General features: G+C 41.3%; 2 protein-coding genes across 4 annotated transcripts in view; one reads left to right on the top strand and one right to left on the bottom strand.

Annotated features, from left to right (window-relative positions):
* PEX1 (peroxisomal biogenesis factor 1) overlaps window positions 1-5,559 on the top strand; it is a 66,423-nt gene extending 60,864 nt beyond the window's left edge. Inside the window, exon 22 of one of the 2 annotated variants that reach the window (XM_043588845.1) lies at window positions 5,044-5,559. In XM_043588845.1, coding sequence (XP_043444780.1) covers window positions 5,044-5,118 — 75 coding nt within the window. In that variant the 3' untranslated portion in view covers window positions 5,119-5,559. Of the gene's footprint in view, window positions 1-4,547; window positions 4,955-5,043 lie in introns of those variants that run through there. The other variant, XM_043588846.1, reaches the window with a different exon arrangement.
* GATAD1 (GATA zinc finger domain containing 1) lies at window positions 4,269-14,854 on the bottom strand. Of its 2 annotated transcripts, none has more exons than XM_043588849.1 (5): window positions 14,382-14,854; window positions 13,470-13,595; window positions 11,722-11,781; window positions 8,023-8,206; window positions 4,269-5,701 (listed from the first exon to the last, which is right to left on the bottom strand). In XM_043588849.1, exons 1-5 carry the CDS (start codon window positions 14,631-14,633, stop codon window positions 5,511-5,513), a joined length of 813 nt encoding a protein of 270 aa, XP_043444784.1. In that variant the 5' UTR covers window positions 14,634-14,854; the 3' UTR covers window positions 4,269-5,510. The 2 variants fall into 2 exon arrangements, with proteins under 2 accessions (XP_043444784.1, XP_043444785.1); XM_043588850.1 differs by having other exon boundaries at window positions 8,001-8,206; window positions 14,382-14,822.
* Between the last annotated feature and the right edge of the window lie 5,855 nt (window positions 14,855-20,709).

Here is a 20,709-nt window from a genome sequence, read left to right as displayed (position 1 = left end):
CATGTGCACTGAAGAAGAATGTATATTCCACTGTTTTAGGATGCAATGTTTTGACTATCTCTGTTAAGTCCATCGGGTCCAGGGTGTCATTCAAAGCCATTGTTTCCTTGTTGAGTTTGTGTTTAGATGATCTGTCCATTGTTGTCAGTGGGGTGTTGAAGTCCCCTACTATTATGGTATTGTTATCAATGAGTTTCTTTATGTTTGTGGCTAATTGATTTATCTATTTGGGTGCTCTCACATTTGGAGCATACATGTTTACAATTGTCAGGTCTTCTTGGTGGGTAGACCCCTTAATTATGATATAATGCATTTCTTCTCTTGTTACAGTCTTTATTTTAAAGTCGAGATTGTCTGGGGCGCCTGGGTGGCGCAGTCGGTTAAGCGTCCGACTTCAGCCAGGTCACGATCTCGCGGTCCGTGAGTTCGAGCCCCGCATCGGGCTCTGGGCTGATGGCTCAGAGCCTGGAGCCTGTTTCCGATTCTGTGTCTCCCTCTCTCTCTGCCCCTCCCCCATTCATGCTCTGTCTCTCTCTGTCCCAAAAATAAATAAACGTTGAAAAAAAAATTTTTTTTTTAAATAAAGTCGAGATTGTCTGATATAAGTATGGCTACTCTGGCTTTCTTTTGGTGACCGTTAGCATGATAGAGCGTTCTCCATCCCCTTACTTTCAGTCTGAAGGTGTCGTTAGGTCTAAAGTGGGTCTCTTGTAAACAGCACATATAGATGGATCTCGTTTTCTTATCCATTCTGTTACCCTATGTCTTTTGATTGGAGCATTTAGTCCTTTGACATTTAGAGTGAGTACTGAAAGATATGAATTTATTGCCATTATGTTTCTTGTAGAGTTGGAGTGTCTGGTGGTGTTCTCTGGTCCTTTCTGGGACCTTTGTAGTTTTTGGTCTCTCTCTCTCTCTCTTTTCTCTTCGACTTTTATCCCCTCAGAAACTCCCCCTAAAAATTTCTTGCAGGGCTGATTTAGTGGTCCCAAGCTCCTTTAATATTTGTTTGTGTGGGAAACTTTTAATCTCTCCCTCCATTTTGAATGACAGCCTTGCTGGATAAAGAATTCTTGGCTGCATATTTTTCAGATTCAGCACATTGAATATATCCTGCCACTCCTTTCTGGCCTGCCAAGTTTCTGTGGCTAGGTCTGCTGCAGACCTACCTGATCTGTCTTCCCTTGTAGGTTAAGGACTTTTTTCCCCCTTGCTGCTTTCATGATCCTTTCCTTGCCTGAGTATTTTGGGAATTTGACTATAATACGCCTTGCTGATGGTCGGTTTTTGTTGAATCTTACGGGAGTCCTCTGTGCTTCCTGGATTTTGATGTCTGTGTGTTTCCCCAGCTAAGGAAAGTTTTCTGCTGTGATTTGCTCACATAATGCTTCTACTCCTTTTTCCCCTCTCTTCATCTTCTGGGACCCCCCTATGATTCTAATGTTGTTCCTTTTTAATAAGTCACTGATTTCTCTAATACTTAATTGTGCTCTTTTGCCTTAGTCTCCCTCTTTTTTTCTGCTTCATTATTCTCCATAAGTTTGTCCTCTTTATCACTGATGCGCTGTTCTGCCTCATCCATCCATGTTGCCGTGGCATCCACTCGAGATTTCAGCTCAGTTATGGCATTTTTTATTTCATCTTGACTAGCTTTTCCTTCTTTTATCTCCACGGAAAGGGATTCTAATCTATTTTGGACCCCAGCTGGTATTCTTATCATCATAATTCTAAATTCTGGTTCAGACTTCTTGCTTGTATCTGTGTTGAGTAAGTCCCTGGCTTTCGTTTCTTCCTGCTCTTGCTTTTGGGGTGAATTCCTTTGTTTTGTCATTTTGAAGGAAGAAAAGGAATTAATAAGGTAAAAAAAATTAAAATTAAAAAGTTTAAAATAACACACACACACACACGCACACACACACACACACACACACACACACACAAAATCAAATAAATGATGCTAGATCCTAGGTGTATTTTGGTCTGGGTGTTTAAAGGAACTTGATAGGTTAGAGAAAAAGTGGAAAAAATAAAAGGAAAATGTTTGAAAATTTGAGAAAATGAATACAATGAAATAGAATATAATGAAATGATGGAAATAAAATAGAATTTGAAAAATTTACAAAGAATTAAACAATATAGTAGAAAAAATAAAAATATTTTTAATAAAAATCGAACGTAAAAATAATTTTTTTCTCTTTCTGTATTCGTGAAAAAGAAATGAAAAAGAAAAAAAGAAAATTAATAGATGGACCAGCAAACAGACTGAAATTCGTGAAATTACAATGTTTTCCCATTGAAGTCAAGTTATTAGGCACTTTATATTCTGTACACTAAGCAGGCGGAGAGACTTGTGGTGTTCCTGAAGAGCAAGGTTGGCCCAATTTGGGGGGCTTAGTGCAACAGCTCCGTTCCCCACTAGATGGCGCTGCTTAGCTTACTGGGGTGGATTGTTGTGGTGGTTGTAGGTGTTAAGTGCATGTGCGGGGAGGGGTGGAAATGGTGTCGCCCAGCTACCCAGTGTCTGGTATCGGAACTCTGCTCTCCCCAACAAGCAATCGCGTACCCATCCTTTGTCTCTGGCTTTCATCCACTCCCCGCTTTTACACTGTCTGTGACGAAGCCATCAGGTTGCCAGGTGGCACCTCCCTCCTGAGTTTTATCTCAATTGTGGCTGTTTTTCCTGCCCCTTGCTTCTGAGGGACTGAAGCTTTGACCTGTTCTGACCTTCTGGGGGAGGGTCTCACTGAGCAAGGCTGAGTGCCGGCCACACCCAGGAATGTTTGCGGGACCATGCTGTTGCCAATGGCCAGAGACTGCAGTTGGGTGGCATCCTGACCCAATAAAAGTTCATGGGATCGTGTAGCAGCAGTGTTTCATGGATTATGGAAAATCACAACACACATCTGGCACCAGGCTTAACCCTTAACAATCTTGTTCCAGCATCAGCAAATATGGTTGTTTTCCAGGGTCCACTGGGGCCTTTGCCTGTTGGGGGGGCCACACAGTCTCTACCAAACAACCTCCCTGCAGTGGAATCGCCTCTCCCCATGTGGCTCAAGGACCCCTGGATTCACTCTGCTCCTGGGGATTTGCCCTTCTCACCAGAGCACTGTCAGGTATTGACTTGCGGTGTTTCAGACTCTGCGCTCCCCCTGTTTATAGAGTCTTAATGGAATTTAAACGCTCTCCTTTCTCCCCTTTTAGTTCAGTCCTTGTGGCTGTTTTCACTTTTCCACTTTCCAGGTGCTTTTGGCGGGGGGGGGGGGGGGGGGGGAGGGGGAGGGCTTTCCCATACTATCCCCCATCTTTGTCCTCTCTTTGCAAGCAAAAACAGCTCCCTGCCCTCCATGGCTTCTCTCTCCTGTTCACCTCTCTGCGCCTCATACCTGCTGAGTTCTGTGGTTCAGGTTGTGTAGATTGTTGTGTTAATACTCCAATCAGTTTTCTAGGTGTGCAGGATGGTTTAGCATTGATCTGGCTGTATTTCATGGCTAAGAGACACACACAAAAAAACCTTCCATGCTGTTCTGCCATCTTGGCTCCTCCCCTTGGTTTTTAATTTTTTTTTAAGTTTATTTTATTTTTTTGACAGGGGGTATGTGCACATGGGAGGGGCAGAGAGAGAAGGAGAGAGAGAATTCCAAGCAGGATCCTCGCTGTCAGCACGGAGCCTGACTTGGGGTACGATCCCACACACTGGGAGATCATAACCTGAGCCAAAATCAAGAGTTGGATGCTCAATTGACTGAGTCATCCAGGCACCCTGGTTTTAATTTTGTATACACATTTTACTGACAGAAATTTAAAAATTTTGGGGGGTACCTGGCTAGCTCAGTCTGTAGAGTCTGTTGAGGAAGAACGTGAAAATTCAATCTTTATTTTAAAAGATACTACAGAAGTATTTACCAATTTATAAACACATGGTATTTATTGTTTTTTCAATATTTCCTAATTTTATTCATTAATTTTTAAAAGATTTTAAGGAATCTCTACACCCAACATGAGGCTTGAACTTACAACCCCAGGACCAAGAATACCATGCTCCCCTGACTGAACCAGCCAGGCCACCCCATTATTTTTACATTTTAATAAGTATCTTACATTAAGTATTTCTTTTCCCAAGTAGCCATTCTTTGAAATTTTCCTAAAATCAAGTATATGTTCATCAATCTGTTGCTCCAAATTAAGAGTATAACCTGGGTGTTTTCTATTTATACCATTAGAAAGCCCCACATTTAAATGTTTAAATGAAATAAATCCAAAGTGAATACAATATGAAAAATACATTTTAATCCAAAAGTTTGAATATTGGCACTTAGCTATTTACAATAGTATTTACAACAAATTTTACTGTAACTTTTGTAGAGATAACTATGTACATAGAACTATCTACAGTTGCTTGCTTCTAACATACAAACCATCACTGTGTACAAAAATGTGAACAGGTAAAACTCAACAACTCAAAATCACTACGATTAAATAAGAGTTGTTTTGCTACAACTCAAAATCACTACGATTAAATAAGATTCTGACAAATTTTCCTGGAGTTTAAAAATGCTGGTTAAGTCACGACAGAATTGGAGGCACGAGTGTATGGTCCCCACTTCTTCCCATTTTCACATTGTTGTCCCCTTACTTAGCTGACCTGCATTTGAAGTAAAACTTACACCTGAATTCTGGACAATTTCATAGAAAACAGGGCTTCTAAGTCTAAGACTTTGTTTTAGGCCTGTTACTAGGACTCTATAGCAGATGGTAGGCTTTTTGAAGATATTAAATGCTTATGGCCGATTAATCATTTTTATGACTGCCAAGAGGTTGTTCTAATGGTAGTCAAGAAACTACCAAGTGGGATGCCTGAACACTAGTTGTCTCCTATGTGCTTTTCATGAAGTTCAGTCTGCTCTACAAAATTTTATTGTTTGATTGGAAACCTCAGTTTGAGAAAGGGAGGTAAAAACAATGAAGAATGAGCAGCTCTGTTAAGATCAACAAAATAATTCTGAATCTCTTTGCTGCAGAATAAAGTTTTAAAAAGCCCAGTCTAATACAATCATCCACCTATCAGTTTCTTTAAGGTTTAAGTGGCCAAGAATCTACCTAACATTTTCTAGATGAGAAAATAAAGCTTGTGTAACTTTGTGATAGATACAGTTGGTCATAGCTATATTTTATTTGATTAAGTCCTTAGTCAGAAATCTAAACCTTAATTACCATTTTGTTCTTGTAGAAAAATACAATCCATTTAGAGAATACAATCCATGGAGAAAAATAGATACCACCTGTTCCTAATGGTCTCCCTGGAAATTATAGCCTTTGCCTGTAATTTAATTCCTTGTTATCCCTTTTCACTTTCCAAGTGACTAGTAATAAATAAGCTACTGGTTACTGGGTAGTAGGGAAAAACTTCTTAGTCTTCTTTCCATCTAGGAATTTCATGAAAGAAATATGTGGCAAGTCTTAGAGTACTATGAATCCAAGATAACTGGAAATAAGTTTTACTTTCTAAACTACAAATGGTTGGCAACTGTTTCCTTAATAGTGATTGCAGGAGTAGGTCCAACATGAGTCCATATATAGCCCTTCTCTGGTCTGGTTGGAACTGTGGGAAATGGTGATGAACGTGACTTGAAATATTCAGAAGGTGCGTGACACACAAATTCCAAGTATTCCATCTTCCTTGGAAGATCCTCCTCTGGTCCTAAAAGGCAGTCAGTGGAAAGATTAAATATCTTTTGAACATATATGTCATTTTCACAAAGGGTTAAAATTCCTAAATGGTAGGACAAACCACTCTGGTGACCTGACATTAGTCCTTGACACATGTATTACTCTGAAGTCACTCTCCCCTACGTTTTCTACTTTACCTGTTTAACTCCCCCGAACAGTGACTCAATATAGGAAGGACTCTAAAAATATTAGCACACCAGTGTTTATTATTACGTGCCCATACTGTTCTAAGTACTGCACATACACGGATACTTTGAGTCCTCACAACTTTGCTTGGAGGAAGGCACTATTATTATTCCTGTTCTACGTATCAGGAAAATGAGGCAAGAGAGATTAAGGAACTTGCTCAGGGCCACACAACTAGTAAGTGCTTGGCTATGAACCCAGACAGTCTGGAGCCAGCACCTGTGTTCTGAATCTCTATGCCATACTTCCCACTCTAGTATCTGAGGATTAGAGGAGGAGGTGGGAGAGGAGCCCCAGAGGTGATTCTTCACATCACCGCCTCTGCTGAGAACCCAGTCCTAGAAGTCAGGGAGATGAAAGTCCACTCTTCAATGCACCTACAAGCAGAAGACTTAGAACTGATTGTGTATCAAGCTTCACCCATAGGTGAGAATAACAGCAGTAGTTATTTGTCCCTGAGTTCCCTCTGGAAAAAACGAAAAACCCTTCGTATGAAAAGTAATGCAAGTTCACTGCAGAAAGGTTGAAAATATGGGGTAATTTAAAAACTCTGAACACGTTTTAAACTGTATTAATCAGCAACTTCTTCCTGCAAGTCTATGAGAAACATTTATACCACTTCTTTTGTCAGCTTTGAAATGCATAAAAGTACAGTGGCTGCCATTCCAACTGTACACAATGACATGTTATAAACGTCTAGGACGAATATGTGTGACATGTGGAGGGATACATAATGAAAATTTGTTAAGATGCCAGAAATAATAGGGACGGTTGCTTTTCAAATTATTTTTAACTAGATTTTTATAAGTCAATATGCCTAAATAAGCCTAACTCCTGAGCAATAAATTCTTTTAATAGAGTTTAACCTGGGTCGCTCAGAAAAATCTTATCCACATCACTTGTCAGTAGGTATGTATTGCCCCAACTCAAAAACTGATAGCACTCAAACCCCAACTATATAAAATATCTTTCATATTTTCTATGAAGTTCTTTCCTTTTTAACATTTAATGATGCTTATGTTTCTTTGCCATGGACTGAGTTATAGTCCCACAAATTCATATGTTGAGGTCCTAACCCCTGAAGTGATGGTGTTTAGAGATGTGCCTTTAGGGAGATAATTAAGGTTAAATGAGGTCATAGGTGGAAATGCAAGCTGGTGCAGCCACTCTGGAAAACAGTATGGAGGTTCCTCAAAAAACTAAAAATAGAACTACCCTACGACCCAGCAATGGCACTACTAGGCATTTATCCACAGGATACAGGTGTGCTGTCTCGAAGGGACACACGCACCCCAATGTTTATGGCAGCACTATCAACAACAGCCAAAGTTTGGAAAAAGCCCAAATGTCCATCGATGGATGAATGGATAAAGATGTGGTGCATATATATACAATGGAGTATTACTCGGCAATTAAAAAGAATGAAATCTTGCCATTTGCAACTGCATGGATGGAGTTGGGAGGTATTATGCTAAGTGAAATTAGTCAGAGAAAGACAAAAATCATATGACTTAACTCATATGAGGACTTTAAGAGAAAAAACAGATGACCATAAGGGAAGGGAAGCAAAAATAATATAAAAACAGGGAGGGGGACAAAACAGAAGAGACTCTTCAATATGGAGAACAAACTGAGGGCTACTGGAGGGGTTGTGGGAGGGGGGATGGGTTTAATGGGTCAGGGGCACTAAGGAATCTACTCCTGAAATCATTGTTGTACTATATGCTAACTAATTTGGATGTAAATTAATAAAAAATAAAACAAGTTAATAAAAAAAAAAAATGAGGTCATAGGGTAGAGCCCTAATTTGCTAGGACTGATGTTCTTCCAAGGAGAGGAAGAGACACTAGGAGTGTGCAAACACAGAGGAAAGGCCATTTGAGGCCTTAGGGAGAAGGTGGTGCCTACAAGCCAGGAAGAAAGCTCTTATCAGAAAGTGATCTTGACAGCACCTTGATCTTCACCTTCTGGCCTCCAGCATTGTGAGAAAACAGGTTTTGTGTTTATGGCACTCAGCCTGTGCTATTTTGTTATGGCAGCCTGAGCAGACTAATACATTCCTTTATGTAATAGTGGAGACTTACCTGTGCCACTTGTCATACTCACCGATGATGTAGGATGCAGGATCAAACTGGCCCCGGGGGCTAGAGAGGGTGGGAATGAGCCACGTCAGTGCGGCACTCTTCTCGCAATACTGGTCCTGGATGAAGCCCCTGATCTGAGCATAGTAGGGCTTTCCATCTTGTTCATCAATCACAGAAACAACGTCTCCAATTTGGTAATAGACTCCCTGGGGGAGACAGAAGATAATCCCATATTTGAAGTGAAAATAAAAACCACAGCTATGAACTGAAACCTCCTTAACATGAAATAAATAGTTTGCAAAGTGGTCAGTAAAACACCTTTGAGATGGTCTAATATGCATCACCATTTATACTGTTGATGCCAATCCTGAAGTTTTTCACTCTTGAATGAAAACTACACACACATGAAACTTGCATCTGGAGGAAACATTTATTTATAATGACACTTTGATTTCATATCAGAATTTTCATATCAGATTTTCATATCAGACTTGCTGAAGGCTACATAAGGCAGAGAACGCAGCTGGGGCTCCTTTATCAGCTCAGTGGTCCTTCTCTGTCCTGTACTGAAAAGCAGTGCTTCCTGGATGAGAATATGCTCTATACATCTCCCTCATTGGCGTCCATAAAGAAAACGGACATGACAAATTCAAACCCAAAGAAATGACAGAAACTCTTCTGATTATAGTCAGTCTTCAGGATAGGTCCTTTCCCATTCACTTTGATATCCTCCCACAAGACAATTACCTGTATGTCTGGCACTCAAGCTTTCATGTCTTTTTTTAATGTATTTTTTATTTATTTATATTTATTTTTTTAATGTTTATCTTTGGGAGGGGCAGAGAGAATGGGAGACACAGAATCAGAAGCAGGCTCCAGATTCTGAGCTGTCTGCACAGAGCCTGACACTCCAACTCACAGACTGCGAGATCATGACTTGAGTCAAAGTTGGATGCTTAACTGACTGAGCCACCCAGGTGCCCCTCAAGGCCTCATGTCTTATCCCCACTCTACTTCACAGCCAACTAACTAATCTGTACATGTCCTGTGTCTAGCCCTCCCTATGACTCTGTCTGCTATCTGTTGTATGTTTTCTCCCCTAGGTCTTGAAAAGGAAATAATCTCTCCTTCCAACACCTATAATGGCTGATCCAAATGATACTCAGCACTTCCTTAGGTACGTGTGGTTCTCAGCTGGTGAAGGAATCCTTGACTTGCAGGAACCAAGTGTGATTTATCACTGCTTCACTCAAAATAGGGCCTTGGCAGCCGGTAAAGCCATTAAAGATATTGTGCGTCTCAACCCTAAAAATAATTCTGAAGAAATACTTGCAGTGAGTGAACTGTGACAGGAGTTTCTCCAGGTGGATACTTCATTCATGTGTCTAAGGCTGACTGCTGTATGTAGATCACTATGGACAGGTAGGGTTAATGGGGGCTACCATCTGCTACTTCCTAGTTCACATCCATCATCATCTGGTCCTTGTAGACACTACTCAAAGTTCTTTGTCATATAAATACTTTACACTTATGGTTTACTTTGTCTACACATAGAATCATTATTCCCAAATTACCAATGATTAGTTTGTTTTTTCACACATAAAAAAACAGGACCTTGCTTATCGTAGGCACTCAAATATATGCTTAACAAATATTAACTCAAAATATATAATCATGTGAAAACAGAACTGCAAGGCAAAGACAATATCTTGGTGAAAGATTCCAATGGCAAGCAGTACCTGGCACATGGTGAGTGTTTATTAACATGTGTTGTGTATGTACCTACATAGAGCAATGGACGTGACTAAGGTACTTGATCTAAAGAGTCCCTTCATTTGCAGGGAGGTTTCAGGGTTTTTGGCAGACAAGAAAGAAGGTCAACACAACATATTGAAGAACACTGGATTAGGAGTAAGCAGAGTAGTTCATGGAGCTCTTTTGCCACAGGAAGGCCATTTAACCATCTGGGGTCTTGGCTGCCCATACTCTTGGCCATCAGACCCAGTGGTTCCCACTCAGCTCCCCCTAGCATGCCTGATCTGGACTCCAGTTCAACAGATGGCAGTGACCTTTTAACTCTCCTGCCCTGGTGCTGACCACAGTGGCACTGAAGTGATGGCCTCTGCAGTACTGGGTATGGTATCTGCAGCATTACCCGAATATCTTGTTGCACTTTGTCCTTATTGTTTAACAAATGTGGATGGTAGATAGCAATAAGAAATCCTGATACTTGTGATAACAGGTCCCACACGCCATTGCCTTTTTGTCAGTTGAGACATGCGTGGAAATCACTAGTACACTAAATCCTTAGCCAAACCAGTGGCTTCTTTTTTTTTTACGTTTATTTATTTAAGTAAACCCCACATCCAGTGTGGAGATCCCCAAGATCAAGAGCCACATGCTCTTCTGACTGAGCCAGCCAGGTGCCCCCCAAACCAGCTGCTTCTGGACTCAATCTGTAAACTGTATGTTCAGCTGTGAGAGTGATACACAAATTTGAAAACATGATGGATATCAATTTCTACTCTTCATTGAGTGCTTACTCTGCTAAGTGTTTAACATACATGATCTTGCTTGACCCACTGAGGTAGCTGCTATTTACAATCCCTATTTTATAGATGAAGAAACACGAGAGAGGTTGCCACACAGCCCAGTCACACAGCCACTTGCCAGTGCAGCCAGGAGCTGAGCTCGCTCCATGACTTGTTGACTATTTTATCTTCAACAAGTTCATTAATTTCTCTGTGCCTCACTATTTTCATCCATAAAGTGAGAATAACAGCAGCACTTCATGGAGGGGATTGAATAAAGTAAAGCATGTGACATGCTCACCTCGGTGGCTGATGCATAGCAAGCACATGCTAAACTTCAGCTATTTTATTCTTAACAATGATGAAAGGCTGGAAATACAGGACAGATGTTTGCCTGTGTATACAGACCGTTAGTCTGGGCTAACAAAAAAAAAAAGGTACACAGTATAACACTTGAGTTTCTCAGCGTTTGGTCCACTTCAGTCAGGTATGAAGCACTAATTTGTGTCACTGCCCCCCAAAAGATAATTCAGATCCCAAAACATCAACAGTATTTAATGGCTGCTGCCTGTGCCAGGCCTGCAGGTTTTGGGGCTCTTTTCTATGTTGCAACTGCTTTCCTAAGGCTTCTGGTTAAAAAATAACAAGAGGTCATGTCTCTCCGGAGTAGCAGATGTCTGTGGGCTTTGGATCCCAGGAAACCTGACTTCCTCACTCTTGTATCAAAACATTTTGGACTCTTTCACCATGGACTTCTAGTAGATGTTAATCACCACCACTATCCTTATTCCTCTCACTTCTCCTTAAAGGCATTTTAGAATCTCTGTGCCTCCTCTACCCACCAGATATCAGGTCTATACAATCTCTACTAGTCCAAGCCCCTACTCTGCTTCTCACACAGTGACTGTCACAGTGACTAGGATGGTTCACTCTTTCATGACTCCACACTATACGTTAGCATTTCAAGATACTTAAAATAGTTAAAAATAACATGTTTCAATAAGCAACTACCCCTCAGCTCTGGATGAGATGTCTTATACCAGCCACCTATGAGGGAAAATAGTTTAGAAAAGAACAAGAAATAATCACATACCGTACAGAGGAGCAGAGACCTTTGGACTAACCCAACATTTGGCAGCATATCACACAACAGGTCCAAATCTTCCCTCAGTGACCCTACAGGTGCTTACCTTGTAGAAGATCGATTCTGCAGTGATTATAGTGGAAACAGACTCAGGAGCTTTGATGGGCTAGGAAAAAAAACAAAAGCAAACATATTAGCACACTCATAGTGTATTATATGTGTGTAGTGTGTATAGACATTTTCCCAGCCATCTATGAGAATTCTGTAACTTCAGAAATCCTAAATCTATTTATTGACAAGGAGTGCAAAAATCCTAAATCTATTTATTGACAAGGAGTGCAATAAAAAGACAAACGATTTTCTGAATGTTGTGGCAAGGCAGTTTGAATATTTCCGCAGCTATTTCTGCTACCAGCAGCTTAAAAATTGCTGAGAACCAAAGCACAAGCTTCTGATTATGCTGCTTAGATCCACTGCATGCACTCTCAAAGCTTTATTACATATTAACATTCTAGTTATAAAAATATCCTGGCTCCGATGGCCTGGGCATGATAGAGGAGTGGAAGTCATAAAAAAAGTGTAGGTGAACACAAGGTGAAAAAGTGTCTCCTTTGAAGACATTTTCCATCTCAGCTTATCTGTGGAACTACTAGGATACTCATTGTCATGAGAAGTAATTTTCTAGCAAGGCTGAACTAAGGCTATATGAAGCTTCCTTGGGAGTTCTTAGTAAATTTGTCATCACCCAACCATTCCTGAAATCCCTTCTAAAGCTGCAGTATATGCTGTGTGCCACAACACAAAAACCAGACCTCCCCAAATATGTCTTGGCATCATCCTTGAAGAAAGGGGTTGCTAGAGAAATTGATACTGAAATAACTGCAGGGCATATTCAGCCACACATGAGAGGAAAATATGTGTTTAAGTGACACAACTATAGTCAAATGCACATTTACTTAACATGCTTTGTCTAGTCAATAAATGCCTCATTTTAAGAAAACTAAATTATAAAAGTCTTAAGTAAATTAGGGGCAACTCTTCTCAATAGGAAAAGAATCTGCAATCTGCACAAGAATATACTGCAGGGCCCCTCTGTGTTTTACAAATGAATATGCCCAACTTCAGAAATGCCTTTGCAGGTAAGTGAAATATTCCTGTTCTGAAAGAACACCATACTAAGGTTTATTTTATTTTATTTTTTTCACCATACTAAGGTTTAAAAAAAAGTAGTCTACATTTGTGTTTGACATTTCCCCCTTGTGTTTACAAAAATCCTGAGTATTTAACTGCAAAAAAGGCGCTTTCAACTACCCCCAGCACAAGTCTGTCAACCATCTGTTTTCTTACAGCAGAAGAAGAAAAGGTTAGCAAAATATTTGATTCATATTCATCAAACTGATCATCATAAGTCAGTAAGATACATTTTCTGGGGCTGTAATAACAAACATGTAAATGAATAAGTTACGGTATTATTTACTTCAATCTTTAAAGAATAAAAAGAAATTTTTTTTCCTAATATACCTGGTGATACCAAGAACCATAATCCCACCTCCTCCTTTGCACAGAGGACCCAATAAAATGCATTTGAGGCTTAGGTTTCTTTTAGACTCATATTTTATATTTCCCAGTGGAAACAATTAAAAGCTAAAAAAAAAAAGAAAAAGGATATTATTAACTATAAACAGTAAGCCTCCTGCAACAGTGTTAACTTCCTTTCAGGTAGTGTGGACCACTCCCCAGAATACTGCAGAAAGGCTCCCAAGAGCGAAGTCCAAATGAGAGATGAAGGCAGTGACAGACACACTACACACACAATGCCATTACCGTAAAAGACACTGTCCACAATCATCTTACATTTTTTAATTTAAAAATATGTCTTCTCCCTTTTCCTTTGGTGGAAACTTTCTTTTCAGCAGCTGGAGCAGATTTGTATTTAGTGTTTCTCAGCCGAGCAGACCTCCTGTGAATTTCCTGCTTACTCTGTTATATGAACAATTAAAGAACAAAAAAGATAAATAGAACTATAGAAAGACTGCTGTCCCGATACAACCATCTTACAAAGACTCCAGAGTACGCACTTTATGCTGATTTATAAAAATTAAGTAAAAATGTACCTTTTCCTTTTATGCTGGGTAATCACAGGAACTGGGCTAATTAGAACGCCCTGGGCAAGCATCTCCATAGCCTCCAAAAACGTGTGAACTACTTACAGAAGGGCAGGGGGGCAGGAGTGCGAGTAAGTCTAGGCCAAGGCAAGAACTATTAATTTGTTGGCATTTATAGTAGTGAACAACCCTTAACGACTGAACTCTCCAGGGCGAGGGTTAGTTAGGTATGGCACTTCCTACAATGGAATACTTATGCTGCCATTTAAAACAATGACAATGATATTACTTAACATGACATAATGGTAAAATAACTTTAACAGAGAAAGGTCCAGTAGCGTGATCCTGTTTAGTGTCTGTGTATACGTGTGTGTATTGAGATGTCTGGTTACTCCTGCAACTGTTATTACAATGAGGGAGATTTCTGAAGGGTTTTTAATTTTCTTACTTTCAGTACACTTTCAATTTCTAAAAATAACAAAAGGTGCTTACGATGGGCCAAATCAACGAAGATCTTTTCGTGGTGGGAGGAGGCGGCCCGCTCTAGCAGGGTCCCACGGTCGGGGAAGGCCCCAGGGCGCGCCCCCTCCCCGCCCGGCCGGCCTGCGCCCACCTCAAGCCCAGTCGGCCTCCGCCTGCGGGAGGGACCATTGAAGCTCACCTGCTTGCCGCCCCCGCCCCCGTTGCTCTGCGGAGGGGCAGCAGAGGTGCTAGCGAAGGTCGCCGCGCCGAAGCCGCCACCGCCGCTGCTGCCCCCCGTTCCGCCAGTCGCCCCTGTGCCGGCGCCCCCGCCGCCCGCGCCGCCCCGGCCCGTGCAGTGGTGGCAGAGGATCTCCCCTTGCGGGCTCTTCTTCCACATAGAGGACGACGTGGTCTTGCACACGCTGCAGGTAGGCTTCAGGCCCAGTGGCATCGTGGCGGGCTCGGGCGGCCCCCGCGGGCGCAGCGACACGGGAATGGCGACCGCCGGCCCGGGCCGCCCGCTGGTCGGCCCGCCACTCCCAGCGACAGGAAGAGCGGCGCGGGCGCCGAGCTGTCCACAAGGGACCAGAGCGCGGCCGCTGCCCCCTGGAGGCAGGAAGGCGGTTCCACCCGCTCTGCGCGGAACACCGACACCCGGAGGCTCTAGCGCCGGGAGGTGGGCTCGGAGGCGGGACCCGGCCTGGGAAACTTCCGGCGATGGGCGGGGCCTGCGCGGTGCTGGCCTGCCCCCCCCCCCGACCGGAAGTGCCCCATCTGGGATTTCTGGAATTGGACCCTTGATCTCTTACTAGGGGAACTGATCTCCTACTAGGGCAGACTTTTGCAAACCTTTTGGCCTTAGGCCTGGGACTGGCAGGTAAAATGCAGAATGCCAAATTAATTTGAATTTCAAATAATATTTTGGTATGGGTGTATCCCATGCAGTATTTGTTTATCTGAAATTCAGACTTAACTGGGTGTGCTGTATTTTTATTTGCTAAATCTGGCACTCCTACTGAGGACCCCTTTACGGTCTTAAAAATTATAATTTATAACGCCCTTCCCCCCCCACCCCCCAATACTCTTGTTTACAGGAGTTACATCCATGGACATTTATGCATTAGGAGGTGAAATACATTTTATTTTATTTATTTTTATTTTTATTTTTTTATCATTTCTTTTTTCAATATATGAAATTTATTGTCAAATTGGTTTCCATACAACACCTAGTGCTCATCCCAAAAGATGCCCTCCTCAATACCCATCACCCACCCTCCCCTCCCTCCCACCCCCACCAACCCTCAGTTTGTTCTCAGTTTTTAAGAGTCTCTTATGCTTTCGCTCTCTCCCACTCTAACCTCTTTTTTTTTTTTCCTTCCCCTCCCCCATGGGTTTCTGTTAAGTTTCGCAGGATCCACATAAGAGTGAAAACATATGATATCTGTCTTTCTCTGTATGGCTTATTTCACTTAGCATCACACTCTCCAGTTCCATCCACATTGCTACAAAAGGCCATATTTCATTCTTTCTCATTGCCACGTACTACTCCATTGTGTATATAAACCACAATTTCTTTATCCATTCATCAGTTGATGGACATTTAGGCTCTTTCCATAATTTGGCTATTGTTGAGAGTGCTGCCATAAACATTGGGGTACAAGTGCCCCTTTGCATCAGTACTCCTGTATCCTTTGGGTAAATTCCTAGCAGTGCTACTGCTGGGTCATAGGGTAGGTCTATTTTTAATTTTCTGAGGAACCTCCACACTGTTTTCCAGAGTGGCTGAACCAATTTGCATTCCCACCAACAGTGCAAGAGGGTTCCCGTTTCTCCACATCCTCTCCAGCATCTATAGTCTCCTGATTTGTTCATTTTGGCCACTCTGACTGGCGTGAGGTGATATCTGAGTGTGGTTTTGATTTGTATTTCCCTGATAAGGAGCGACATTGAGGATCTTTTCATGTACCTGTTGGCCATCCGGATGTCTTCTTTAGAGAAGTGTCTATTCATGTTTTCTGCCCATTTCTTCACTGGGTTATTTGTTTTTTGGGTGTGGAGTTTGGTGAGCTCTTTATAGATTTTGGATACTAGCCCTTGTCCGATATGTCATTTGCAAATATCTTTTCCCATTCTGTTGGTTGCCTTTTAGTTTTGTTGGTTGTTTCCTTTGCTGTGCAGAAGCTTTTTATCTTCATAAGGTCCCAGTAGTTCATTTTTGCTTTTAATTCCCTTGCCTTTGGGGATGTGTCGAGTAAGAGATTGCTACGGCTGAGGTCAGAGAGGTCTTTTCCTGCTTTCTCCGCTAGGGTTTTGATGGTTTCCTGTCTCACATTCAGGTCCTTTATCCATTTTGAGTTTATTTTTGTGAATGGTGTGAGAAAGTGGTCTAGTTTCAACCTTCTGCATGTTGCTGTCCAGTTCTCCCAGCACCATTTGTTAAAGAGACTGTCTTTTTTCCATTAGATGTTCTTTCCTGCTTTGTCAAAGATTAGTGCGCCATACGTTTGTGGGTCTAGTTCTGGGGTTTCTATTCTATTCCATTGGTCTACATGTGTGTTTTTGTGCCAATACCATGCTGTCTTGATGATGACAGCTTTGTAGTAGGGGCTAAAGTCTGGGATTGTGATGCCTCCTGCTTTGGTCTTCTTCAAAATTACTTTGGCTATTCGGGGCCTTTTGTGGTTCCATATGAATTTTAGGATTGCTTGTTCTAGTTTCGAGAAGAATGCTGGTGCAATTTTGATTGGGATTGCATTGAATGTGTAGATAGCTTTGGGTAGTATTGACATTTTGACAATATTGATTCTTCCAATCTATGAGCATGGAATGTTTTTCCATTTCTTTATATCTTCTTCAATCACCTTCATAAGCTTTCTATAGTTTTCAGCACACAGATCTATTACATCTTTGGTTAGATTTATTCCTAGGTATTTTATGCTTCTTGGTGCAGTTGTGAATGGGATCAGTTTCTTTGTCTTTCTGTTGCTTCATTGTTAGTGTATAAGAATGCAACTGATTTCTGTACATTGATTTTGTATCCTGCAACTTTGCTGAATTCATGTATCAGTTCTAGCACTTTTGGTGGAGTCTATCGGATTTTCCATGTATAGTATGTCATCTGCAAAAAGTGAAAGCTTGACTTCATCTTTGCCCATTTTGATGCCTTTGATTTCCTTTTGTTGTCTGATTGCTGATGCTAGATCTTCCAACACTATGTTAAACAACAGCGGTGAGAGTGGGCATCCCTGTCGTGTTCCTGATCTCAGGAAAAAAGCTCTTAGTTTTTCCCCGTTGAGGATGATGTTAGCTGTGGGCTTTTCATAAATGGCTTTTTTGATGTTTAAGTATGTTCCTTCTATCCCGACTTTCTCAAGGGTTTTTATTAAGAAAGTGTGCTGAATTTTGTCAAAGGCCTTTTCTGCATCGATTGACAGGATCATATGGTTCTTATCTTTTCTTTTATTAATGTGATGTATCACGTTGATTGATTTGCGAATGTTGAACCAGCCCTGCATCCCAAGAATGAATCCCACTTGATCATGGTGAATAATTCTTTTTATATGCTGTTGAATTCGATTTGCTACTATCTTATTGAGAATTTTTGCATCCACATTCATCAGGGATATTGGCCTGTAGTTCTCTTTTTTTACTGGGTCTCTGTCTGCTTTAGGAATCAAAGTAATACTGGCTTCATAGAACGAGTCTGGAAGTTTTTCTTCCTTTCTATTTTTTGGAATAGCTTGAGAAGGATAGGTATTATCTCTGCTTTAAACGTCTGGTAGAACTCCCCTGGGAAGCCATCTGGTCCTGGACTCTTATTTGTTGGGAGATTTTTGATAACCAATTCAATTTCTTCACTGGTAATGGGTCTGTTCAAGCTTTCTATTTCCTCCTGATTGAGTTTTGGAAGAGTGTGGGTGTTTAGGAATTTGTCCATTTCTTCCAGGTTGTCCAATTTGTTGGCATATAATTTTCATAGTATTCCCTGATAATTGTTTGTATCTCTGAGGGATTGGTTGTAATCATTCCATTTTCATTCATGATTTTATCTATTTGGGTCATCTCCCTTTTCTTTTTGAGAAGCCTGGCTAGAGGTTTGTCAATTTTGTTTATTTTTTCAAAAAACCAACTCTTGGTTTCGTTGATCTGCTCTACAGTTTTTTTAGATTCTATATTGTTTACCTCTGCTCTGATCTTTATTATTTCTCTTCTTCTGCTGGATTTAGGCTGTCTTTGCTGTTCTGCTTCTATTTCCTTTAGGTGTGCTGTTAGATTTTGTATTTGGGATTTTTCTCATTTCTTGAGATAGGCCTGGATTGCAATGTATTTTCCTCTCAGGACTGCCTTCGCTGCATCCCAAAGCGTTTGGATTGTTGTATTTTCATTTTCATTTGTTTCCATATATTTTTTAATTTCTTCTCTAATTGCCTGGTTGACCCATTCATTCTTTAGTAGGGTGTTCTTTAACCTCCATGCTTTTGGAGGTTTTCCAGACTTTTTCCTGTGGTTGATTTCAAGCTTCATAGCATTGTGGTCTGAAAGTATGCATGGTATAATTTCAATTCTTGTATACTTATGAAGGGCTGTTTTGTGACCCAGTATATGATCTATCTTGGAGAATGTTCCATGTGCACTCGAGAAGAAAGTATATTCTGTTGCTTTGGGATGCAGAGTTCTAAATATATGTGTCAAGTCCATCTGATCCAATGTATCATTCAGGGCCCTTGTTTCTTTTTTGACTGTGTGTCTAGATGATCTATTCATTTCTGTAAGTGGAGTGTTAAAGTCCCCTGCAATTACCACATCCTTATCAATAAGGTTGCTTATGTTTATGAGTAATTGTTTTATAGATTTGGGGGCTCCCGTATTCGGCGCATAGATGTTTATAATTGTTAGCTCTTCCTGATGGATAGACCCTGTGATTATTATATAATGCCCTTCTTCATGTCTTGCTACAGCCTTTAATTTAAAGTCTAGTTTGTCTGATATAAGTATGGCTACTCCAGCTTTCTTTTGGCTTCCAGTAGCATGATAAATAGTTCTCCATCCCCTCACTCTCAATCTAAAGGTGTCCTCAGGTCTAAAATGAGTCTCTTGTAGACAGCAAATAGATGGTCTTGTTTTTTTATCCATTCTGATACCCTATGTCTTTTGGTTGGCGCATTTAATCCATTTACATTCAGTGTTATTATAGAAAGATATGGGTTTAGAGTCATTGTGATGTCTGTATGTTTTATGCTTGTAGCGATGTCTCTGGTACTTTGTCTCACAGGATCCCCCTTAGGATCTCTTGTAGGGCTGGTTTAGTGATGACAAATTCCTTCAGTTTTTGTTTGTTTGGGAAGACCTTTATCTCTCCTTCTATTCTAAATGACAGACTTGCTGGATAAAGGATTCTCGACTGCATATTTTTCTGTTCAACACATTGAAGATCTCCTGCCAATCCTTTCTGGCCTGCCAAGTTTCAAAAGAGAGATCAGTCACCAGTCTTATAGGTCTCCCTTTGTATGTTAGGGCATGTTTATCCCTTGCTGCTTTCAGGATTTTCTCTTTATCCTTGTATTTTGCCAGTTTCACTATGATATGTCGTGCAGAAGATCGATTCAAGTTATGTCTGAAGGGAGTTCTCTGTGCCTCTTGGATTTCAGTGCCTTTTTCCTTCCCCAGTTCAGGGAAGTTCTCAGCTATTATTTCTTCAAGTACGCCTTCAGCACCTTTCCCTCTCTCTTCCTCCTCTGGGATACCAATTATGCGTATATTATTTCTTTTTAGTGTATCACTTAGTTCTCTAATTTTCCCCTCATACTCCTGGATTGTTTTATCTCTCTTTTTCTCAGCTTCCTCTTTTTCCATAATTTTATCTTCTAGTTCACCTATTCTCTCCTCTGCCTCTTCAATCCAAGCCGTGGTCGTTTCCATTTTATTTTGCATCTCGTTTAAAGCGTTTTTCAGCTCCTCCTGACCCTTATTCCCTTGATCTCTGTAGCAAGAGATTCTCTGCTGTCCTTTATACTGTTTTCAAGCCCAGCGATTAATTTTATGACTATTATTCTAAATTCACTTTCTGTTTTATTATTTAAATCCTTTTTGATCAGTTCGTTAGCTGTTGTTATTTCCTGGAGATTCTTCTGAGGGCAATTCTTCCACTTGGTCATTTTGGATAGTGCCTGGTGTGGTGAGGACCTGCAGGGCACTTCCCCTGTGCTATGGTGTATAACTGGAGTTGGTGGGCGGGGCCGCAGTCAGACCTGATGTCTGCCCCCAGCCCACCGCTGGGGCCACAGTCAGACTGGTGTGTGCCTTCTCTTCCCCTCTCCTAGGGGCGGGATTCACTGTGGGGTGGCGTGGCCCGTCTGGGCTACTTGCACACTGCCAGGCTTGTGATGCTGGGGATCTGGCGTATTAGCTGGGGTGGGTAGGCAAGGTGCACGGGGGCAGGAGGGGCAGGCTTAGCTCGCTTCTCCTTAGGTGATCCACTTCAGGAGGGGCCCAGTGGCAGCAGGAGGGAGTCAGAACCGCTGCCGGAG

Source organism: Prionailurus bengalensis, chromosome A2 (assembly GCF_016509475.1).
Source record: "Prionailurus bengalensis isolate Pbe53 chromosome A2, Fcat_Pben_1.1_paternal_pri, whole genome shotgun sequence".
NCBI classification, from domain to species: domain Eukaryota; kingdom Metazoa; phylum Chordata; class Mammalia; order Carnivora; family Felidae; genus Prionailurus; species Prionailurus bengalensis.
Note: the sequence above shows the minus strand (reverse complement) of the source record. Positions and strands in the feature narration are given on the sequence as shown.